Raw genomic sequence first — 25,904 nt, forward strand, 5'->3', positions numbered from 1 at the left:
ACTTGCCCGATGTTTCGTAAAGAATTCCGGTTCAACGACCTTCCGCTTCCGGTGATTTAAAGGCCTGCCTTAGTATCAACGATCTGCATTAAGTCTGACGATAATATTCTAAAACGACAACATTGCTTTGACTCGCTTATCTTCCTCGACTGCTTTCTTCAGGCTTTACAACCATCTTTTGACTCTACGATCTTTCATTGGCTGGACAATCTCGACCACCTTTCTTTATTTCGACAGCCTGCTACTGTCTCGAAGACCTTTTTTGGATCACTGGCCTTTCTTTGGATGCAATATCTTTTGTTTCGATTCGGCTCGAAGATTTTCTTTATCTTGATCTCTATCATTCCTTCGGCTCGAGACCTTCTCCAAATTCGACAACCCATATTTGCCTTGACGCACTTCTTTTAGACCGATAACCTACCTTCAGCTCCATTATTTACCATCACAGTAAGTTTTTGCCTCGATTTCCACCAAAACAAATTGCTGGAAACGTCCAGCAATCTAAATTTTTGCTGGAAACCAGCAACATTCTCCTTCTTGTTGATTTTTCCAGCATTTGATCTCCATTGCTGAAAAACCAGCAATCGATCTGTCAAACTTGGGTTTTTGCAGTTTTGTCAGTTTTTTGTTTTTGCTGCATGTGAAGACTGTTTTTCATTTCAACAATGACGTTGACAGAGTTGCAAGGTAAATTCTATTTGACAAATGGTTTTTCAAAATATTGCTGACATTGTCAGATGGATAGCTTGAGACCCATAGAAATTTGAAATAGAATTAGAATCCAAATATTTCCGGTTCTTTTTTAAAGCAATTGCTGATTTCCAGCATTTTAAGATTGCTGATTTTCCAGCACTTTAAGATTGTTTATTTTCCGGCAAATGAGTTTGCTGATCGTTTCCTGCAATTTTTATTGCGGTTGGTTTTTGCGGGACAAAAACCAAAAAAAAATGTTATGGTTTCCAGCAATAAAAAATTTGCTGTGTATGGTCTTACGACTTTCCACTTTCGTGACGATCTTGCTTTGGCTCGACAGCCTCCGTTTGGCTATTAAGACGACCTTGCTTTGGCCCAATGACCTTCGTTTGCTCGGACAAACTTCTTCAGGATCGACGATCTTTTTCAGGCTCGACAATCTAACATAGGGTTTTATTTGGATCAACGATCTTCTTCTCATTTCAAAATCATCCTTAAGTCCGAAGCACTTTTAAACAATTTGAGCACCACTTTCAGTGTGTGCTACAAGCCTTACTCTTACCACAACATAAATACGCAAAACTCAAATCTTGAAGAATCATAATTATTTACTAGTACACGACATATTAAAAATCCTGGCTAGCTGGCATTATTTCTCACGCACCCGCTTCCTACTTTAATGACAAACACACACACATATCATATCTGTAACCATGAGAAAGTTCTAGCCAAGATTGTCAAAATTCGTCGCGTAAATGTAAATGTCGAGGAAGTGCTGGTGATTAAGTGTAGAGTCGAGCGGACCTGCCTTTAAACCCAAAATGCCTCGAACGCAGCCAATCAACATATGCGCACAAGGATATCGGCACACAGCACCAGATGGCAGCATCTGTCACGCATGAGGAATCAGGGTTGAACACGCCAGCAGTTTATGGAGGCTGAGTTGCTGAGCGGAAGCCGGAGAAAGGGATAGAGGGGTAAGAAGGGTTAACGGCTGGGTACGGAACGCCATCGACCTTCAACAAAATAATCATTTTTAAGTTGTATCTCTGAACGCATACTGCGACAAAACGTCCGAGTACGATTCGTTCCGCACTGCAGAAACAGTGCTAAACCCGTGAAAGAAGCCCGACGTAAACTACGGTCCACTACGGGAAAGAGTACAAGTTCGTTTGTTTGTGGAAAGTATCTACCAAGTTACCCAAGATCCGGAACACCATTCGTGCGCCCGACTTAACGCCTCGCCGCTATTTTGTTCCCTCTATCACCAGGACCCCGTAATTTACCCTTGAGTTCCGGTTCCCGAGGCAGCTCACCTGAACGCCGATCACAACTTCCATCCAGAACGTGGACGACCCGATGACTCCTACTTGAGGGCTTCGTGACTTACCATCGTGACTTACAATTGAGGTAGGGGAATAAAGTGGACGAGCAAAGCTCGAAACTGAATTATCTAGCGTTTCCTTGCAGTGTTGATTTTTGAAAAGCCGACCCTGAGGCAAGAATTGGGGAAGTCTTAACAGTGCTGGGTAGTAACTTAACCACGGGTCACAGCTCGGTTTCTTCAGGTATCACAGGAACATCTGGTGTTCTGGCAATCCTGTCTGGCTGCACTGCTCCACGGGTTCATGGCAATGACCCGGAGTACCTTCGAAGTCTGCTTTCGGTTCGGTTGATCAACTCGCAACAAGCGATTCCAGATCCCAAGAAAAACAAACATTGGTGCGCTGTTTCTCAAGAATTTCTACAGCGCTAATTCTTCACTCACCCAGTAGGGGCCGTCGGTATTGGTAAGCTGGTTCTATCTTCCGCTTTGTTCGGTTTGGCCATGACCCGTCGAGGCAGGATATTGTCACCTTCAACTCTACCTTTGTCTGGAAGTTGTGAAGAATTGACATCCGATTCGTTCTTACCAACTTTTATTCGCTCATCTGCAATCAGCTGAAGCAGAATGGTCCGGTCTTTTACGAGAAACAACTTTTAGATGAACGGATGGCACAAAACTGGAAGCAAAAACGAACTGTGCCGTACAATTGAGCGTCTTTTCTGGCCACGATGTTGTTTTGTTTTTGTTTACTTTTCTGTTTGTGCATGTTTGACTTTCCACACTCTTAAACCTGAACACTAAATTTTGGCTCGAATTAACCTAATCACTACACGCTCAAAATTAAACAAGCACAAGTACATAATTATTACGCTACAACTTCCATTGTATCAATTTTTTTGCCTGACGACCTCGCTAAGCTCTACAAAAACCTTTCTTTGGCCAAACGACCTTCATTTGGTTTGATGATCTACTTTTTGTTCGATGAACTTCTTTTGGCTTGACGATCTTCTTTGATTCGACAGACTTCTTGTGATTTTATTACTTAGGTAAATCACAATTTTTTGCTTCCACCTCTTTTTCGAGGCAGTATAATTACAGCGAGGAACCGAAATCGATAAACCTTTCTGCGGAAAATTTTGCAAGATTTGGCCACCGTATTATTTTTAAATAAGGTTCCAGAAATTTTTAAGTACGTATCTGGGCCAGACAAATTCGGACTATTTTATCGAAAAACCTGACAATATTCGGGCATTTGATTTCAATATTTAGCCAGGTAAATTTGGTCAAAACCCAGAAATTACTCAACAAAAATCAAGGAAGAAAACTTGAATAAAATGTTGTTCATAAAAAGTCATCAGCAGATTTTAATTGGTGTTTAAGGCTTATAAAAACCTTTCATGATTATTTTATAAAACTTGTGAAAAAAAAATCGTTTTGGATACAAAAATAAAACATTTTAACAGCAAAATTTGTTTTTTTTTTTGTTTGATTTGGTAAATAAAGTGAATAAATCCGCGAAAAAACCGGGCTTTTGCAATGAAATCCGGACTACCGTACTTCTTCCAAATGTTGTATTAAATATCCGGGCATACTCGGATAAAATCAGGCAAACTGGCAAGCTTATTTTTGAATATTTGGTAGAAAGTTTCGTAAAAAGCTTGTTAATTTTCAGAGCAGTAGTAACTTAAATACTCCTAAATATTTAATAACTTCAAATTATGAAACTATTGCTAAATTTTCTCCAAAACATCCTCAAAACGCATCACTAATTAGCAAATTTACTCATCTTTCTCCACAGGGACCAGGCTGGGAGTTCGAAACCGAACTGCCCGAATGGGCACGCGTCGATTGGCACGACAATGACTTTGAATGAATGCTAGTTCGGGATCTGCTCGCGTACATGGAAATCTACTAATAGAGAAAAGCATAACGAAGGAAAAAAATGGCTAGATTTCCGCCAAGTGTACGTAGCAAGCAAACTGAAAAATAGTAAATCCGGGAAGAGGAAAAAAACAACCTACAAGTTATGTTGGGAAAACTTTTCCCAAACAAGAAAAAGCTCCTCTCCAGCACACCAAACAACTAATTTCTTCAAATTGACAGCTCCCGATTTCCGAATGGGGAGGAGCATAGCGAAAAAAATTTAAGTGTCGGAGCCTCACACAAGAGAAAGTTTCGAGCAAAGGTGTTTGCCTAAAAGGACATGTATAACAGCAAAAAGACAAATATCAGCGCCAAAGTTTTGTTCGCTTTCGGCAACACGTGAACGGAGACGACAATGTATACACACCTACACACAACACAGATAGACACTACACAGAAGCAAACACAGATACAATAATTATTACAAATAAACTAGATAACCTTTAGCTTCTTGGGCGAAACAGGCCCAAGACGTGAAACAGCAGAAGAAGCGAAAGCAACAAGTTTTGGCCAAACTATAGAAGTAGCAAAGAAAAGGAAAAATGACAAAAAAAACAGTTTCCTAAACCATAAGACAAAAACGAAGGAAGGAAGGAAGGAGGCAGAAATTTGAGCGACACAGAGAAATATAATAGTTGCTTCGTTATATTAAGATTATTTCGTAAGGATCAGTTTTTTTTTCTAGTAGGTAACAATAAACAGAACGAGCAAATGGTTGGAGATGAAAACCAGAACGATGTTCAGTCCAGCAGCCTGGAGTTATGCAACAAGCGACATGAAAGATCAAATCTGTGTACATACAGTTCATAGAATAGAATCGCGGAAGCGCTTCGTTTTTTATATGCATACTTGTTTTTTTATACACATAAAAATAGCTAAAGAGAGGACTATACAGCACATTACATACATATAGCACTAGAAGCAGAAAAAAGAGAGAAATAAAAAATAAAAAAAACGCAAGACACAGACAGATAAATTATGGAGCCGGGGAGTTATGCAAATTTTTGCCATGCAAAAATTATGAACGAATTTGTTGTGAACGCATGCATCGCAAGCGAATTCGTGCGGTGGACGGAGAAAAACTCTTGCACACAGACAGACACACAAAATGAATAATTTGTCCGTCATCAGACACTTCATTATGTCCCTGTTGCTTTTGGGTGGAATATGAATTCGGAACTACCGTTTCCGGTCCAGAGAAATAAGTTTAACTTCGAATGGAGACATAATCGGTTAAGCATGAGTACTTTTTTTTGTTTCCAGTAAATTGAATCTTTCAATTAAGATGTGTCCTATTGTTATAGTTCTTATGAAACTTGAAAAGCATAATTAACAATTAAGAATTTTTAATTATTGATATCAAGTTCATAACAGATAAATTTCAAACTGAACTAATGTCGAGCCTTGAGGAAATCGACATATTTGAAGTCTCAAAAAGTAGAATTCATTATTTAAAGTTTGTTTTTAAGCAATCGAGAATAATACACAGGATCATAAATCACGAAAGAAGACAAACTTAAACAGCTTTTACGATAATGGAACATAGATATGATAAAACAGGACAATATCGCAAAAATAAGGTACATACATCAGATTAGTGGAAAGATAAACTAAATACATTATATACTTTAAAATTTTCTTTAAAAACAGTGCATTCGTTGATGAGATTATCTATCCAAAAAATAAACAATTGAGTCCCAAATGTTAACTTAATAAGCATTATTTTATTTTAAAAATATAATCAAAATTCAAGCTTAATTTATTTTAAATTAAAAAAATGAACAGGTTATTTCTCCAAATTTATGTTTGACTTAATACATGCTCCTATTTCGAGAAACAGAATTCAGAAAGGTCCAAAAAATCACATTTGTTTTCGTGCTGAAGTTTCCGTTGAATTTGTTTTAAATTTTTATTTCATTTTTAAATCCGCCAGTTCATTATTTTTGCCAACCTGATTACAAAAAAAAATCCAATCAATATTTTGTTGTTGAGAAAAAAAAACGCAAATTTGATGATAAAAAATGCATCAAAGTTAGCGCTAAACTTTTCTCCGGGGCAACAAACAAAATCTAATCAATCGGCTTCTACAGCTCTAAAGATGAACCAAGTAGGCCTTGGTAGCTGACGGCCAACTTTGTCCCATCCAATCAAAGGTGACAGAGATGCTATACATTCTTGTACCCATTTTTTTATCTCACCCTTTCCATTCTTCCACTGCTGACGAGGTTATGCAAAAATGGCACCAATTGATGCTAAACCGGATACCTCCGGAGGCCTCCATTTCCGGGATGTTTTCTTTTTTTTTTGCTGTTTTGCTAAGCTTACGCTAAGTTTGACCATCGAGGGTGAAACAGAGGTGAATATTTTGTTTTCGGCCTCGCTAAATATTACGGGGGAAAAAACCTCGTTGAAAAAAGACACATTTTCATTTGGCAAAATGAAACAAAAAATCACTGCTGGAATGTTTAAGCGAAGATAAGAACATGCTATTCTGGCGAAAGTTTTTCCATTCTTCGGAGGATTTCCCTTTTTCGGGTTGTTTTTTTTTTTTTGTTTCCTTCAAATGTTGATTCGTCCGTTTCGAGTTTTAGGGAAAGCTAAGTCCAAGAGTTTGAGCGATTTTATCGATACGAGCTAGATGTTTAGGGAACAACAGAGATTAAGGAAGAAAAGTGGCCTGGAAAATCTGACAATTGACAGCTGTCGATGGGGATAAGGATTTAATCGTGAAAATGGTGAGAAACGGAAAAATATCCCTCGATAAAAGACAACTTTGCGCCCCGTCGAAAGATTTATCTAAAAAAGAGGTCAATGCAGAAACTTTTCGTGTTGGTGTTGTCTTCACTTTTTTTTTCTTTTTTTAGACGGTTAACTTGAAGTTATCAAAAGAGCAAAACTTTTGATTTATAAAAAAACAACACACCCCTAATTTAAATATTATCAAACGATCAATTCTGGTTTGATACAGTAGCCCCACGAAAAAAAAATTAGTTTAAAATAGCATAAATAGACAAATACGCGAATACGTGTTCTGTGGCCGTGTGAAATGTGAAATGTGTTTCTATCAAACGCTGGAATCGTTTAAATATAATTTAAATTAACTTTTCAAAGAAAAACTCACAAAAGACACTAATCTTATTTAAATTTGTTCACTATACATAACTATTGTTTGAAAGTTGATTGCCTACTTTTTAAATCATATTCCTCCAGTCTCAGTTATAGTGTTGAAACGTGTCGAAGCGTGAAGCATGTTAGTTTTTGTTAGATTTACGTAGTTAGTAAACAAACGTCTTATATAATCAAGCATTGAAGCTGAAATTCGAAGCACTTATTATTGTAAACAACCTCTCACTTATTTAATCAGCTCTAGGTTTCGTTTTATTAGTCGAAAAAAATTTATATGCAAACATAACTCATTCAATCGTGTGTTTGTTAAAAAAAAAACAAGTTAAATGGCCAGTTTTAAGTTTTTGTTAATTTCCGTTTTAAATTTCTCTTACTTTTAAGTAGTTAGTCTTCAACAACTCATAAAAGACCGTAGGTTTATCGTTTTGTATTTTATTCCTAGAAACTTTTAATAAAAATGTTTACTCTGTCATCAAGAAAAAAATTAAAGTCCAAGTGTTCATGTTGGATTCCTTTCTGTTTCGCTACTTAAATGTTTAAGTTTCTCCTTGTATCAAAATTGTTCTCTTATATTTTTAGTGAATCATTTTCTCTCCAACACTATCATCATTATGTTATTGAGTAGTTTTTAGTAAGTTTTTAAACGATTATTGTATTTGTTTGCTGTGTTAAGTACGTTACGCCTCCTCAATTGACTAAATGTAAACTTTGTTGATCAATAAATAAAAGTTATTATGCTCGTATTGTTTGGTTTTATTTATTTTCAGTTCTGTTTTCTTGTGTTTTGTGAAATCATCCCCCCTTACCTGATCTCTTTAAAAATCCTTTTTGTTGATTTCGATTTTAGTTATCGTAGTTGGTTATTTTTCTGAGAATTTTTTAAGGTCGAATTCTTGAAGGGTTACTATAAGTCAACTCTGCTGGGTCAAATTTTGAGACTTTACTCCAATGACGAAGATTGTCAACCGCTCCGTAATAGGTACTTTTCTATAGGGAAGAATGATGATACTTGATCCTTGGAGATACTTGATTCCTCAGCTATATCTCGAAACTGGAAGGTCTTACATAGATCAAATGCTGAAGAAAAATTTGCGAAATGGAACAAAACAACAAACTTGTTATCTCAAAAAAAATTAAAAATTTATTTTTTTCAGTTATTGTACTTTGTTTTAAAAATCTTACAAGATGATACTTTAATATTTTTTTAAATCATTTTCACGAAAAAATTTCAATCGATAGAGTATAACTTCAACTTCTCAATGCTATATTTTCGAAGCAATAGTGAACTCTGTATGTTATGGGTTAACTTAATCCCTTGAGTCCAAAAAGATATATTTTTCTTCTGAATGGATTTTGGTAATTGCTAAGCACAAAATTATTAATATTCATCCAATGACTTGTATTTATCCAATAATTTCCAAATAGAAAGGACTCAAAAAAGTGATTTTTTCTGAACATAAGAAAATTGCGCCTTCAAGTATGCAATGTATTTAGGGTAGTAGACAAACTTTGAAAAATTCTTTTTGTCTGACACTAATAAACTGTGAAATGATTACTAATATGGCCAAAAAAGTCAATGGAGTTTTTATCTTTAAGTTTTGCATGATTTTTGCCAAAACTTAGGGCACCCTGATGAAAAGATTTTTTTTCTTTTTGAAAGGAGTTTAACCCGTTACGGTCATTCTTCCTCGCTGATGAAAAGATCAAGTCTACTTTTACTTTCAAAATATCATAATATTTTCAGTCCCACGAAAACGCTTCAAGTTCATCTATCGTTTTCATGATTGATCTAACTTTTGCAGCATATAAACTTGAAATTACACACAGTCAGAAAATGCAAAAGACGATGATCAGCGGATATGATTAAATATGAAAAAGGGATTAAATATCCTCTTTTTTCCTGTTTTTTACTGTACATTAACAGAATCCAGAACTAGATTTAAAGCGTTGGAAATTCATCTCTAAGGCTCGGAGTCTAAACTTCAATGCTCCGGAACATTTATAGCGAATATTTAAATCGAAACAGATAAAAAAAACTTTGAAATTCAGAAATTTATGAAAATTTGTTTCAAAAATTGTCAAGCTCCAGACTTAATTTTTAGACTAAGATTTCAATATCAGATTCTACTGTAGAATTTCTACATAATTCTGCATCCCGATTTGAATTCCTGATTCTCTTTGCATTTCAACATTCAAAATTTATTATATTATCTTGAATTTTTTTTATTAGAAATAAACTAGCAAAAATGTAATTTTTACAAATTCAATATCTGAGTTAACAATGCAAGATGAAAATAAAAATGTCCCCATCATACTGTCAATATCTAGGTTCCAACTTTGATTCAAAAATATGTTCAAAATGTTCATATTTAATTTCACATCCAGATTTTGGTTTTCAAATTATTAGCCCTCATAGACGTGGCATTCAAATCAGGAATCAGCTTGATCTGATTCCTCTAAAATTTTATCTCTGAACTTTTTTCTCTGACTGAAATTGAAATTGAAAAGAATAATTGTAGTAATTGGCAGAATTAATATTTGTTCAGACCGCGAATCTTGTAATCAAAATATTTTAAGACCAATTTAAATTGAGTAGGTATCCAAAGTGTGGATTTTGAAAGAGATTCAGAACTCAGTTTCACTTATCAATTTTAAGTTCATGAATAATACAAAACCAGATGACAAATTTAAAAGAAGAATAAAGATTTGAAATTCAAGCATACTTGTAAATAATAAACTCTGTTTTTATTGTGATGCTGTGATTTGAACAAAACAATCTTTAAAGATTTTTGCAACCATTTTTTGTAAGTTCTACTGAAAAATTTAGTGAAACAATTTTAAAAACAAAATTAATTTTAAGATATATTAAATAATAATTTGAAATTTCTTATAAATATTGGCTTATGATAAAAGGCAATGCAAATATCCTAAAGATAAGCTTAAATTCAAATTTTTGGACTTAAAAAAGAAAACATCAATGAGAACGGTTTTTGAAAAAAATTCGCCGCTGCCAAAAATATGTGACCAATTTCAACAGGAGTCGCTCAATGTTTAGTAATTTTTTAATATTTGAAACAAAAGCATCCTGAAAAAATATGAATCTTTGGTTGAAGAGGAAAAATCATGTTTTGTTTTAATTGATTATATTCAATACTGATAAATTTCAAATTTTCTGAGCGAATTTTCCTACACAACTAAAGGTGAGGTCATTTCTTTTTCGTAATCAGAGTACCAAGTTTGTGATCTCAGTTCAACATTCATGTGAAATTATTCTTGATTTTTTTGTCATTGGATAAGAAATCAGAAAAAAATCATAATGGATATACATATGTATTTTATTTTTTTTTTTGTTCTAGTTTGTTTTTTCATAATCAAAACTATGACAACTAATTAACGAAAAAATCTGTTGAGCTTCTCATGTGCTTCAGAAATTGCAATTTTCCAAATTATTCCCAATCTTTTTCAGAATATTTAAAAAATGACGATAAAAGACATCAAACTTCCTCAGATTGCAGTTGCTTAACTTCGGGGACCTCAAGAAGGTTTAAGTGGCTACTAGAAATGATTTTTGAACTACAGTACTCGCTCGCTAATCGGATATTTATGGGACCAAGGGATGCGTCGGATTATCGAAATCGTCCGATTACCAAAGTTGGGCAAAAATATCAACATTCCAAATTTGGACACATTACAGGAGGAACACGTTCTATTCAGAAGTTGCATTACAGGCGCAGCTCTCCGATTACAGAGCCACGAATAAAGTGGCAGATGTCCGAAGGAAATGTCCGATTATAGAGCACCTCGCATCAACCCTTAAAAATGTCCGATTACCGAACTTGTCGGATTTAAAAGCGTCCGATTGACGTGCGAGTACTGTATAATTTTTAACATAATTCAAAAAACGGAAGTTTTGTGTTTATCAGAAAATCCATTTATAGTTAATGACAGGGCCGTAGGAATTACCGCCTTATGGGGGGTTTGGCGTTTAATTTTTTGTAGGTATGATATTTTTGGTCAAACAATGCATGAATGAAAAAAAAACTTTAGCATATTACGAAGTGTGTTATACCTATAGTTTATTAAATTAAATAGTTACTTATGGAAATATGCCCTACAATATTCAAAATGGTTTGCTACTTTTGTACATTAAAAACCTCAGTTACAATATAGAAACTTACTTTCAGAGATGGTTAAAATTTTGGAATTTTTCTAGAGTCAGGTGGATTTTGAGCATCGACTAGTTTATTTTAAGAAAATCTCTAATTTCTTACAAAAAAATTAAGCTGAATTGAAAAAAATTAATCTATGTCTATACTCTTGAGCAAATCCAATAATTTTAATAATATGTTTACCTGGTAATATTTTATTAATAAAACATCAATTTCATAAGTAAAATCATGTGAATAATTTTATTTTGCATTATACGAAATTTGTAATATGTATAAACTCAAAATGTTAATTTAATTGTGATATTAATTTAAAAATTTACAAGTTGGCAATCTCCTGCGATGTAATTCCTAAATGAAATACTTTCTTAATAGTGCAATATTGGTTGAAAAAATTATTTACAAGTTGAATATGAATCTGAATTTTGAATGTTAATTCTAAATCTGAATTCTGAACCTTCAAATCAATGTTTGAATTAAAGAACTGTTTCCGAAATTCAATATTGTTTCTAAAATGATAAAACGCGATTTCAAAACCTAAATTCTAAATCAAAATTTGAAATACCGTTGATTGTATTAATTAAAGTTAATTTAAAAAAAATTACCAAGAACTGAAATTTGTTTTGTAGCCTTCAATCATGAATTTAAATTCTGATATTTTGGGGATTCGATCTGAGCTCACTATTTTAAGTATTTATTCTGAATCCGATAATTGGATCTGAATTAACATACAAATTTTGAATGATGAACCTGATTCTGATTTTCTAATCCTGGATCGCAATTTTGATGCTTCGATATATTTGAATTCTTTAAACGAATGAAGTTAAAGAACTTATCAAATCAGAGTATGAAAGAAAAACTTTTATTTTCTTAATATTGAAAATATAAATGAGTTTTCAAAATCATGAATCAAGTTTTCAATGAAATGCGAAATCATATTTGAATTAGGATTTCGAAACACCTTTTCATTACCATTTTTTTATGATTCTAACTGGAAATCAAGAATCCTAAACATGAAACAGAATCCGAAATATAAAAACAGATTACAATTTTGATTTTGGTAATATGCAACCAAGGACTATAAAAATCGCTCACTCCTCGAAACGCACACGAAAATGCTTCGCCGCCGGCTCGCTATTCGTTTGTGTTCAATACAATCACGAACAGCAACAAAAACGATTCTACGACGGCGGTTTCTATGCTGCTCGTATTAAAAAATATTCATGAGCGAGTCTGAGAAACGGGATCACGGGAGACTCGAATTTGCTTCATGAGAATTTTGATACCGAGCTTGCTGTCTGTTTAGGGAAGGAAGTACGCCAGTTCAGAAGAAAAAAGTAGGAATAAAAAAAAAGAAAAAAGAATCTTTCGGCTCGTCCTTCTCAGAGACAAACCGTCCTTACCGTCCGAGCACCGATCGTTTAAAGATTGACTTGGCCTACACAAGTGCACACTGTTGCTGTTGATGTTCTTTCAAGCTCGTAGCTTCAAAAAGTGACGCACATTCTTTGTAGGAAGCAATAATAACAGCACTAGCAAGAAGCAAAACGATTCTTTTGGCTCGGCATATTTGCCTGAAAAGAATAATGGCCCTTATTCTGCGCCGCGCGTGACGTGACGCTTGTCACCTCACCTCGGAGTCACCGTGAGTTTTGTCACCTTATTCCCGGAGTCGATGTGGGTGAAGTGACAGAGGTGAGTGACTGAATGAACACAATGGTAGAATTTGTTCTGTATTGATTTGTTTTCGTTCGCGCTTCGAGTTTTCCAAACTGATTTTTAAAGCGGTTAGTGATAATTCCGGTTCGCAAAAGGCCACCAACGAGTCATAAGGTGACAGCAAGCAACTTAAGAGGAAAAACGGGCATTTTTGTGCGTCCTAAGTGGAGAAAGCTGAAACCGGAAACTCCAACAAGAAGGAAAAAATAACAATCGACAGCTGCTGCTGCAACCAACAGGTGTCCAACAGGCGGATTCAAGTAAGTAAGGTGATTTTTCTTTTGTATACCGCTTGGCCAGAACAGCTTCCGGAATTTGTGTCATTACACAAATTACACGATATAAGCGATTAACGTGATTTTTTTTGTTTTCAGTTGGTGCTGCCGATCTAGGTGCTTTCCCTGAGGTTATCACCGTGACATGCCGGAAATCATAAGCCCACAGCCCAGTCGCCAATAGATCATAGGGATTATGGAATGCCGAGCACTGGTATCGAAGTCAACAAGGCTGCAGCAGCACCAGAGGGCAGCATTGGTTGGCAGTTTGTAGTGGATGCGAAAATTTGATTAAGTTTCTACCTCGTCATTACCGGAAACCATACCGGCAATTCTCACTTTTTAACCATAAATTTTTTTGTTGATTGTCAGATCCGATTGCCGTTTCAATTCAGCAATTCAAGTTAATTCTGAACCCACAATTCGGTTTTAAATTGAATTTATAACTGATTCTTTGCAACCTACAATTTTGATTGAATTTCTAACAACTCCGCTTTACAGTAATTTTCGTTATATTTCTTATTTTTTCTTACTCGTCATCACCTAGAAGGTACCGCCAATTGTCACCTTAAATCGTAAAGGTATGAACCAAATAAAGATGTTACAAAAAAAACTTATCGGTAACAAACAGTTTGAAATTTAATTCAGCCAAATTGAGCAGAAATCCCTAAAAAACCCCTCAACTCCAACACGTTTATAAAAAGAAATTTTCGTCGTTTAAAAATTGATAGATAATTGAAAGCTTTAAAACATGCTTGATATATTTTTTGATTGATTTCTAACAACTAACAACTCCGGTTTACTGTAATTTTCGTAATTTTTCATTTCATTTCCATCTCGTCGTCACCTGAAAACGTACCGACAATTGTCACCTAAAATCGTCACCCGAATGCGACGATTCTCACCCACGGTGACTACGAGAATAGGGTAAGAACTCACTAAGTTCATCCGAAGTGACAATCCTCACCTAAACCGACTGCTGGAATAGAGTGACTTGGGTGACTCTACTATCGTCACGTCACTCGAGGCGCAGAATAAGGGCCAATAACATCACTAAAATGAATTGGATGTGCCGGCCGTATGCACACTGTTCTTCTTATTTTCCATTCCTTTTGGCCAACGCGTGTTTACAGCCAACACGGCTTGGCGTCATCTTTGTTGCTGTTATTGTTTGTTCAAGCTCAAGGGAAAGGGACAAACATTTTCCAAGGGGAAAGAATAATACCATTACTAACACGGCTCATGAGCGGGTTGGTAAAAAGTTTCATGAATCGGCTCGCTGCTACGCAATCGTCGGGTTGATGCTAGATTTTGTGTGCGGAGAAGGAAGCAAGGCAAAAAGGAATCAGGAGCCTTGGTCGTGTTTTCGTTTTGGTCGGGCTTGATTCGTGAGAACAGGAGACTTTCACTCGCACCTCATTCGCGTTCCAGGGCATTTTTATGAGCAAAAATCGGAGCGATGCAGGCTCCGTCGCTCGTTTGAGTGAGTTTTTCAATCCTTGTATGCAACCATAACCTCCGAAATGGGTTGGATCTCATTTGAATTTTATTATTCAGAACTGAATTTAATTAATCTGAAACAGAATTCTAAACCTAGAAGTTTCCGAGGTTTTCCTTCGCATCAGTTTTGAAAATAGATTGTTACTCTCACATAACCTTACTCAACTATCAAAATATGATATAGAATTAAAAATTTCGAGTGAAGATTAGAAAACCTCGCTTGCTTTTCCTGGGCCTCCATGGGGAACGGGTGTGGTTTAAACCTCCCCCCCCCCCCCCCCCTCCCCCCTTCTATCTTACCGTTCCTACGGCTATGTTTAATGATCTTATCTGGAAGTTCAAATGAAAATTTTAAACATAGTTTTCGTCGTAATTGATAGATTTACAAAGATATGGATGATCAAAATTTCCATCTTTGAACCTATTGTTCTCTTTTTGGTAATAGACTAGAGTAGGGTTACCATATCCTGCAATGCCGTAGAAAGTAAATTAAGAAAATTTACCTAAAACATTATAATATAATTATATCATAATCAAAAACAGAGACACTTAAGCTCGTTCAAATACCGCCGATTTGTTGAGATCTATGTGCTTTACATGGCAATTGAATTTTTCTAAAATACTCTTTGACTATTGAAAAGTAAAAAGTTAGGGGATGAAGATTCCTAGCTGGTGAATTGATAGTGAAGTGTTTGATGTAAGCTGACATATCACACTTAACACGATGAAGTATTGTATTTCAAAAAGAGTGTTTTAAAGACGCGCATTTTACTTTTAACAAACTTGTGCGCTTTTTACTTGTGTATCAGGCATTTGAGAACGTTGCTTTTGTGCATATTGATTACTGTTTGGGGGCTTATTGCATGATCAAAGGCGCTAATTGTGTTAACTGTTTTTATAAAACCAGGATATTTAAGTAAGTGGTTGTAAGCAAGGTTGCCGAAAGAAAATTCTGTGTTTTTGAAAAAATAATTCTGACTTTCTGTGATTTAACCCAAAAATTCTGTGATGGTTTTCTGTGATGCTATTTCCTTTAATTTCATTGAAAATTCATGATAAATTGGGTAATTTAAACATTTTAGTTGGGAAAAATCAATCACATTACCAATTTTATCATACTTTTCTAATTCAAAGTAAGAAACCTAAATTTGATTTCGAACAAGAATATTATAATTTTGGAAATCCATTCAAAATTCAAAAATTCTGTGAAATCTGTGAATATTTCATGAATTTTGTGTTCTGTGTCACAGGTTCTGTGATGAAAATTTGTTCAAACTTCGGTGAAATTACAGATTTTTGTTTAATTTCGTCAACCTTGTTTGTAAGTTGAATTTCTTTGGTAATTCTTGTGTAAGATGTGGAACATAAATTTCATATACTGGAAGAAATAAGTTCACTTTCACTACACATAAGTACACATACATAAGGTATCACTAGGTAAGGTATCTTTAAAAAATATTAAAGCTTTTTAACGATTCAAAAAAACCACTAAAATTTCAGTTATTAAAATTTCAATTTTCCCTTCGGGCCCGAGGTAAACCACCTTATGTTCCAGTGAGAGATGTGTTGGCTGTGGTAGACCTAGACTATATGATCGAATTATACCTTTATCTTAAATCTATAGATCTTCGCGTTTAAGTATCCCTTTCCTCTTTTTCTTTTTTATTTTTGTCTATCGTAGTTTTGAATAATGAACGATGTACTCAATACTTGAATCCTTAAAACAAATAAATGGACAACATTGTGAAAAATCTTTGTTAATTAAACTTAAGCAACTGTTGTACAAAAAACTAATAGTCTCCCGGCTCCGTTAAACTAAATGGTTTGAGCCGTTTCAAATAAACGAATTGATAAATATTTCAATTTTTTTCACTCCCAATCAGTATTGCTTGCAGCACAATAGTGAGAACTATGTTGTATCTTGTTGTTTATTTGCATGAAGGTGACAAAAAATGTCTCAAAATACTCGAAATAGTTTCCAAATTTTACCCATTTGAAAATTTTTTGGTTCGTTTTGAAAAAAAAAAGTTTTAATTACGCCAGGGCTAAAAATGGAACATCATGGTTGAAAGGGTACTATTTTTGGACCCCCCACAAATTTTCCAGGGTTTCTATCGATTTTCTTTTATTTTCGGAAAAATAGTTTGTATAGTTCATATTTATCACATCGAAAGTGGTTTTCCGTCGAACATTGCCTTGGCCAGTGAAAAATCGTGAGTTTTCTAATTCACTTTGATTTTTCAAAATGTGTCCTATAATTGAGTTTACTGTTTTACCACTGAAGAGGAGGTTCATTTTTAAAAACGTTGAAAATTTGATAAGATTTATTTACTATATCAAAAAACGATATGATAGGATAAAGGAAGAATAAAAGTTCATAGAAAGATGCATAAAAAGATCGGAAATCTTTGCCAGCAAAATGAATTATTAAAATTTTTTGGCCTTTTTAGACCAAAGTATTCTCTTGGTCCAACGTAGGGCCACTCATTAAATTCCAAATTCCGTTCCCTTAATCAAAATTTTTATGAATTCAGAAAAAGTATTTATATTTCTCCGATAAATTTTGATATCAAGATTTCGTTTTTGAAATTGTTGTTTTAATGGGTTGTTGATATATACCTTCTTGTAATTTAGGTATTTTTAAAATAACTGTTTAAGCTTGTGCTCAAAATTTAAATGTCTTCCTGCATATAAATATTGATTGAACTTTTGATCTGGGAAACTCGAGTTCATCTTCACTGGATAGATTCAGAATCACGTGGACGATTAACTCACCCACAATAATAAACCCTTTTGAATGACCCAATCAAACCCATTCGTTAACCTCCAATTCATTACTGGATGGAACTTGCGTTCTTAGAAGTATCACCATCGCATCAATTGCTGATGCTGACTCAGATCATTCGGCCATCATCACCACCGTTGTGCTGGTGACATTTTATTCTTCATAATGAAACACACGGAAACGTCAACGGAAAAATGGATTCCTCCGGCCGGGGCCGGAAAATTGAGCGGAAGCAACTTTGTCACCCAAGATGGATTACAGCCACCGTCGTCGTCGGTTTATGTCCGGATCAAGCGACGGATTTCATAACCGATGGAGGTCGGTCAACTTTTGCCTTCCGCCATTCCGAAGGTTGATCGACGTGTCGCTCGACGGGGGGCAGGAATATATTCTTTAGTAAGTATGAGTAGCACCCCACGTGATTGAATCAATCAATTATGGCCCGGGTCGGTCGAAAGCTGTCAATGTCAGTTTGCAGAATGAAACTTGGAGCTGTTCTATACGATTGACGAACGTGATGGGGATGAGTTTTTTTTTTTAAAGTTGCCCTTTTTTCATTTGAAAAATAATCTCATATTAAATCAACCACGTGGTGTTTAATCTATTAAGTTTCATTTTGTTTTTTTTTTGTTTTGCAGAAAAACGTGTTATTTTAGGAAAACCATCATCTAATGTAAAATTTCCACTGACCACAATGCCGATAAATCGGGATAAAACTGATCTAACCGAACAAAAAAATCGTAAGCGAACGCAAAGAAAATCAAATTGTGCCTTTTCGTAGTGAAACCAAAATAATAATACAAATAAACCGAATAATAGCAAACAGATGTATCCCGAAACATTCAAACAGTTGACGCCAGTTTTGCACATGGATTCGTTGGAATAGAATCAGAGATAAAAAAAAAATCAGTCGATAATAATGTTTGTAGCTGATTTTTTTTAGTTTTAACCCCCAAAAAATATCCAGAACATAAGCTAGGCAAGGTTTTATGTTAAGTGTAGAGTTAGGGTCTGATAATTCACAGCCAATAGACTCATTGTAGATGAATCTGTGTGAGATGAACTGTAAAACCTCTTGTTGAATATCAGATGATGAATAAGTTTTCATCCATGAAGGGTTAAATCATCAAACACAAATTCATTACGTTTCAGAAAGAATATTTCTTTGATACATCTCTCAGATTCAGCAACAAACATCAAAAGTTTCCATTAAAATATTGATATCTTGTAGTTCTTTACAAATAGTTTGATATTTACTGCGGGCTGAAGGGAAAAGAGACCTTCAAACTTCAAAAAGTGAGCCATTTTATAGAGTAACAGTTGTAAATCAAAACCCATTCTTATCAGCTAAACAAACATCAAATAAATAACAGATCAAAAAACCAGAATAAAGAATTTTTATATGAATAATTAAACAAGGATCAGTCTCAATAACTGACCGAAAATCAAACTAAATACCACTAAAGCGTTTCATTCTAGTACTTTCATGTTAAAACTTCGACCTTATCGCATTTTCTCTCGTTCATAGAAAAAAAACAAAAGGGCCATTCATCGGAATCACTGTAATCTTACCTTCTACATACTAATCGTAAGCTAAAAACAAGTTCATCGACATATATATTTACCGAAAACTAAAATCCATTTAGTCTCATACGTACTTACTAAAACCATCTTACAATAAACAATCTACGAGAACCAATCGAAACTGCTGTTTTAAAATAAAGTGAGCGCAAACCAAAAGATAAAAAATTTACAAACCCAGCCACATTCAACTAACTTAAAAAAATTACTAAACTTCGATGCTACCTAGTATAGGAGGAACAAAATAACAACGGAAACTGTACTAACAATAATAAAAACTATCTTAAACTGAACAACAACTCTTTAAAGATGCTGATTCAAAAAAAAGATTTGCCTGTTTTAATTCGTGGAAACAATTGCTTTTAACTTTTTATTTAATTCAATAATGAAGGTATTTTTTTAATGCTCAATCCTCTGATCTAAGATAGCTACAGTAGGCTGATTTAGTACAAAGTATCTTGACTTTTTAGTACAATGGTTGAAATTTTGTTGCATACATTTAGGCGGTTTACAAACCTCTAAGCACTGCTAAATAATTATGGCTTCTATTTTATGAAACGAAGGATTTACTCTGTTAAAACTCCAAAATGTTCTTCAGTTCAATACACCTAGATGCCTAGATTAATACGAATTAAAATTTTAGTAAAAAAAAACTCCGAATTTTATTACGTTGTTTAATTTTTTTTTTTTTAATTTTATCCATTTGTTGCATTCCCAAGACCGCTAAATCTAAACAACTGAAACGCGTGAGCGGGAAAACCAAACTCAAACCTAAAAACTCTAATCATTATTCATCGAGCTTCGAACTGGAACAACATAATAGTGAAACACACACAGAGGTCGAAAAACAGTTACTATTAACTTAGCAACTTTGTTACTCGGTGAGTAGAAAAGCTGCGAATGGACTAAACATTTAAAGCCTAAATTATCAACAAAAGCGTTAGCGAATAGTTTCAAACAAAGTTAGTTTTAAAGTTAAATAAAAAAAATAAAATAAAATGATCGTTACAATTCTGTTATATTTAGAACAAAATGGTGGTCCATTAACAAGAAGAGGGGATCGTCAATCTTGAATACTGAAAGCTTCCGTAATGCTTCCTGCAATCTGGTGCAGCAAATTTGGAACAAACAAACTCATGTTCTCAATGGTAAAATAAATAATAAATTGAAAAAAAAATCAGAAACTAAAATACAGGAGAATCGTGCGGTTTCTCAGCTAGAGTTAAATATTAGTTGAGTCAACAAAAAATAATCTCTAACGAATAAGCCTGGATCAGGAAACTGTAGGGTAGTAATTGTTGAATTTTGGTTTTTATTTGCCGCATTTCTGCGCAACTATTTGCGTCCTTGTTTAGTTGAGCAATGATCATTACGGCTTGATGGAGTAACATATATTTCTAAAAAAAAATACATAAATCACGCTAGCTACTAGTTTTGAAACAAAAATAAAATGGTTGAAAAAAAAAAATCTTTCTGGCGATATTTCCTATTACTACGAACAAATATTATGTATTGAGTAAGTTGTTTAGATGGCAGATTATAGCGCAACCTAATTATGTAAACAAAAGTAATTTATCCATTATCGCATAACAGAAAACTACTGGACATACTAAGCTAGTAAAAATCCGACAGACCATTGACCATTGTAAATAGTATCTTAATCGTACGGAAAAGTGTGGATCAATAAACTGTGAGAACTAATGATCGTTTGAGCGTTGAAAATCAAAGAAGAAACGAAACTATTTTCATACAGCCGATATAAAACCAAAACCAAAATAATAAATTATAACAAAAAAAAAAAACAAACAACAAGATATACGTTTTCAAGTTACGGTTCACTGTTGGAAAGTGAAGCACTCTAGGAGCTAAATCAACATACGATAATGTAATATCAAAACCGCAGTAACTGTAATGAACAAATCAAACGAACCGAACGTATCAAGCAGAAGCACGAGAAGAGGAAATCTAAAGGGCAAAGAAGAAAGAGCTAAGATTTGTATGTAAACGTGTAAGTTGAAAAATTATAAATAAAAAAAACAAGCGACATCTGTGAAGAATATTTGAACATATATTAATAAAAACTATATTATTATTACTGAACAAAACAGACAGAAAAAACATCAATCCCCAAAACATAATTTGCTTCTGGTAGAAGCAGAGAAAAAAGAAGTGGATGAGAGAAAGTCATGTGAATGCGCTGAATAATTTTGTAACTTTTAAAAACAACGGAATGATGAAATAAATAACATATCTGCACAAAAAAAACTCGAGGTGTTTCAATTTGGAACTATTTGAAGAATTTTTTCCATGTTCTGGGGGAAAATAAAGCAATTGGATTTTAAGTTTTTTATGTAAGTTTCGTCGACATTTTTTTATATAGGGGAGAATGAGGATACTTGATCACTGGGGATACTTGATTCCTTAGCTATATCTCGAAACTGGAATGTCTTACAAAGATCAAATGTTCTAGAAAATGTGCCAAAATGAGCAAAATAACAATGCTTGTAGTTTAGAAAATTTTAACAAAATAATTGTTTGAGTGATTGAACTTTGTTTGAAAAATTTCACAAAATGTAACTTGACGATCTTTTTTCATCACTTTAAAATGTTCCTTACATGGGAAAATTATGAAAAAAATATTTGTTCCAATGTATCCATCGTTCGAGCGAAAAATGAACTTCGTAATGCCATATTTTCAAAGCAATGGAAAAATCTCAACTTTTTTCAGAAAAAGTTTTCTAAAATGTTGATTATGGGTACAATTGATCCCCTAGAGTTGAATACAATTGATCCCCCTTCCAAACAGCATATTCTTCTTCTGAATTGATCGTTATGATTTCTGATTACGAAATTACTAATATTTATTCAAAAACTAATATTTATCAAACAATTGTCTGATGAAAAGAGCAAAAATAGTTAATTTTCTCTTAATTATAAAAAATAGCGCCTTTAAGTATGCAATGTTATTAGCGTTCAGACAAAGTTATAGAATTTTCTTCTTATGTCTGCTATAAATTGTGAAATGAGAACAAACATGACCAAAATAGTCAATTAACATTCTATCTTGGGGTTTGGTTTGATTTTTACACAAGGATTAGGGCTACCTGAATAAAAGATCAAGTCTCCTTCAATAGGGGATCAAGTCTCCCCTAACTTCAGAAAAATCGCATTTTTTTTTACTCCCACGAAAATGCTTCTAGTTCATCAACGGGTTCAAGTATCGTTCTAATTTTTGGAGCATAGAAATTTGAAGTTACAAGCTGTCAGAAAATGTCAAAGACGGCGAGTTGCTAAATTTTTCCAAAATGATATGGTGAAAATAAGAAAAGGGGATCAAGTATTCCCCCTCTCCCCTACATATAATTTTCTTTCAAATAATTATGTTAGATTTAAAAGACAAACACCGTCTTAGCCGATCTTACAATGCTAACCTTTCGGCCATTTTCAATTTTTTTAAACATGTTTTTATACTTAAATACGCAATATAACATTTTGCGTTTATAGAAATTCGATGCGATGAATCGAGCTTCAATCCGTAAATATATTCGCCTTCTTTTTGATTTGTGTTGCATTCATAGAGGCGTTCGAGTTTGGTAAAGTGTCATACTGCCGCTGCCGGCAAGAATGTCCCATATGTAAAAACAACGAATTAAAAAAAACGGCTTTAAAGATTTTTATAAACTTTCGTGGATTTATCGGTTCAAACTTTACCTTTTCTATCTCTTTCTTCACAGATATTAAGATAATTGTTGTAAAATATCGTCCATTGTTTTTATTGCTGTGGAATTTGTTGATGCGCAGAGAAGAAAATAATGATTAGTCAGCCTTGCAAGTATATTTCGCGTGCCTTTTAAATGTAAAGCTGTCCCATATCTTGCTATTCTTTTGTCAGCTGATCAATTGATTCCCTCTATCTGCGCTATATTAGGCTGAAACAACCCCCTCCCCTTTCCCTATCGAAATTTTCAAAAAAAAAAACCGAAGGTGGAATAAATAAAGTTTCAAGTATTTTGTGTAAATTTCGAAAGTAAAAAAACAAATATCCGAAAGATTACATGACCGAATAACAAATTTTGGAAGTTTGGTAGTTTTTGATCTAGATTTGATTGAATTTTTCGATAAAAATTCACTTGATTTATAGGTTTTGTGCAATGATATAGTAAGCAACTTAGTAGCACGAAAGCTTTTGTGCAATTTATTTATATTTATTTGTTTTTTCGCATTATTTTTTATTATCTCCCCCCTTCTCTCCATCGACATGTGCCAACTCAGATTCATCAATTGGATGGACATGAAAAAAAGGGGCCCACTTTTTTCTTCCATTAATTAACATTAATGAAAATATTGGAATATTTTTATTCACAAAGTAAAATTACTTAGAACTCGATCAAACAAACTTTAAAAAAATAATTTTTCATACGGTTTTCTTCTCAGTGTAGTTGAGCAACCGTTATCTTTCTAGCTGTGCTGTAACGCCATGAAACATTTCCGCGTTATGTACCCAAGACTCATACCATAAGAGATCGGCATTGAACGCACTCATCACACGCTCGCGATGACAGGCGATGACCTTCGAAACTCATATGAGTCGATATCGTCCTTGATTTGCCTTTAAATTTGTTTACGCGTTCCAGCTGTGTCCTGCTATTTTTTGTATACTGCTTTAAAATTTTGTGATAATTCCTAAGACTGACATATAAATAGTAATAATTGTGATTTTTGCATCAGCAATAACCAGAGTGCTGCTTCAAACAACATCATTTCTATTCGTCGCCGCCAAAGTGTTGTTGAAATTAGACAACAAAATTGTTATTCATTTTATTTACATATCACTCCGGTAATCAAAGACGTTTTTGTTACTCGACTCCCATGTCATTCAGTTGAACAAAGAGAAATGACGATGAGTTTCGATACATTTCCTGAGAGAGTACTTGATTGATGTATTCTTTTAAAATTTTACAAATATAATCGTGTTTATCGCAATCTAAAATTACAAAATTCAAAATGAATCGATGGTTAATGGTACTTGTCAGTGCAGCAATCTTCGGTTGTTCAACTGCCTTTAGACCGGTCGTTATTATCCATGGAATTCTGACCGGAGCCGATAGTATGATAGTGGTGGTTGAGGAAATTCAGAAGGTAAGTACCGGAATAATTTGCTCTTCTGATTGGTGATGATTCATCATTATTTTTTTACAGAACCATCCGGATACTATAGTATACAACACCAATCGCTTCGCTGGCTGGTCTAGTTTGGAGAATGCGTGGCATCAGGTGTTCGAATTCAACAACGATCTGCAAAAAATATGCCGGGATCATCCCGAGGGAGTAATCTTGCTAGGCTACTCACAAGGAGGTCTGCTGGCCAGAGCAGTTTTGCAGATCTACCCGGATCACTGCGTTAAAAAGCTCATATCCCTCAGTTCACCTCAAGCAGGGCAGTACGGAAGTAATGTTGCCAACACTTAAGGAAAGTAACGTTTTTGAAATAATTTTTGTTTATTTCTTTCAGCTGAGTTCCTTCATTTGATATTTCCTTCGTTGGTGGCCAAAACTGCCTATCAGCTGTTCTATACATACGTTGGACAGCATACGTCCGTGGGAAATTACTGGAACGATCCGAATGAACAGGACAAATACGAAGCGTTCAGCATTTTCTTACCTTACGTAAACAACGAGCTACCGTCGACAAATTCGAGCCAGTTTCGGGACTCACTGTTAAAGTTAGAAGAAATAATTCTCATTGGAGGTCCCGACGATGGTGTTATCACTCCCTGGGAATCGAGTCATTTTGGTTACTTCAACGGTTCGTACGACGTTATTCCGTTCCGACAAAGAGAAATTTACCTAGAAGATCGCATTGGTCTACGGACTTTAGATGAAAGTGGGCGACTCAAGCTGGTAACCCTAGCAGGCGTGAGGCATTTTGATTGGCACATGAATATCGATGTGATCAACAAGGTCATAATACCTTATCTCGATTAGAAACAGGCGCTAGAAATATGTGATAAGATATAATTATTTACTGCAGCTGCACATGACTGAGTAGAGAAAAATAGTTGGTTTTAACAAGGAAAGCTTTAAAATTTCTTATTGATTGGTGTTAGTTTAAAAAATATGTAGCAAATTTTTTTTTCGAAATATTTCTTCGTAAAAATTCAATATATTGAGTTCGAGTTTACACATGATAGTTGAATCTTGGGCAACAGTGCATATTAGTTTTGTTAGAATAATGAATGCTGTAGTGTTTGCCAAGTTGGGCGTAAATTGTTTAAAAAGTGTGTTTTTTTGAGTCCCTCGATAAATACATGAATTATTTTTAAATTGTGAACTGTTATTTATCTTGTCGTTTATTTTCTTTCTTATATTCAATAGATGTACATCATCACGCTCCGAAAAGTTTTCAACATTTCAGCTACCGTGTAATAATAATTGAAAGTCTTAAGGGCTCTGAAATGATTTGCAACGAATTTAATATTACAAACATATCGACAAATGGTGTATGCGTTATCAACTTTCAGAAATGAAAAAAACTGCCCGTTACGTGAATTGCAGCTTTCATCCCCTCCCTATGCTTTCAACGAAGAAGCTTTATCCCATTTCTGGAATAAAAGCTTTCCATGCATCTGGTATAAATAGCGCGCTTCAACAACTGTTATACACTAAAAGCTTTAAAACAGCAATTTGAAAAACCAAAATTCGTGGCCAGCTTTGCTAAACATACTTTTAAATGATCATTATTTGGTAAGTAGGATGAATAAATACAAATATTTGTTTAAATCCGTTTTTATTTTTCTATTGTTCCTGGA

At 34.3% G+C, this 25,904-nt stretch overlaps 2 protein-coding genes across 4 annotated transcripts in view; both read left to right on the forward strand.

Moving 5' to 3' along the window:
* The window catches only part of LOC129747761 (pseudouridylate synthase RPUSD2-like), a 716,686-nt gene extending 696,813 nt beyond the window's left edge, over positions 1-19,873 (forward strand). For all 3 annotated transcript variants that reach the window (XM_055742110.1, XM_055742108.1, XM_055742109.1), the window contains one exon: positions 3,819-19,873. In XM_055742110.1, coding sequence (XP_055598085.1) covers positions 3,819-3,893 — 75 coding nt within the window. In that variant the 3' untranslated portion in view covers positions 3,894-19,873. The remainder of the gene's footprint in view (positions 1-3,818) is intronic.
* Positions 19,874-23,670: 3,797 nt separating this feature from the next.
* LOC129746347 (lysosomal thioesterase PPT2 homolog) lies at positions 23,671-25,398 on the forward strand. The gene is made up of 3 exons (XM_055739965.1): positions 23,671-24,234; positions 24,295-24,544; positions 24,608-25,398. The coding sequence occupies exons 1-3, from the start codon at positions 24,100-24,102 to the stop codon at positions 25,078-25,080; spliced, it is 858 nt and encodes a 285-aa protein (XP_055595940.1). The 5' UTR covers positions 23,671-24,099; the 3' UTR covers positions 25,081-25,398.
* The last annotated feature ends 506 nt before the right edge of the window (positions 25,399-25,904 follow it).

The sequence above is a fragment of the Uranotaenia lowii genome, chromosome 2, assembly GCF_029784155.1.
Source record: "Uranotaenia lowii strain MFRU-FL chromosome 2, ASM2978415v1, whole genome shotgun sequence".
NCBI classification, from domain to species: Eukaryota; Metazoa; Arthropoda; class Insecta; order Diptera; family Culicidae; genus Uranotaenia; species Uranotaenia lowii.

Excerpts from the sequence above, each read along its gene's own strand:
- LOC129746347 (XM_055739965.1), top strand. The coding sequence starts at position 24,100 with ATGAATCGATGGTTAATGGTACTTGTCAGTGCAGCAATCTTCGGTTGT. Across the intron at positions 24,235-24,294 it reads TGGTTGAGGAAATTCAGAAG|AACCATCCGGATACTATAGT; the intron begins GTAAGTACCGGA and ends ATTTTTTTACAG. Across the intron at positions 24,545-24,607 it reads TCAAGCAGGGCAGTACGGAA|CTGAGTTCCTTCATTTGATA; the intron begins GTAATGTTGCCA and ends TATTTCTTTCAG.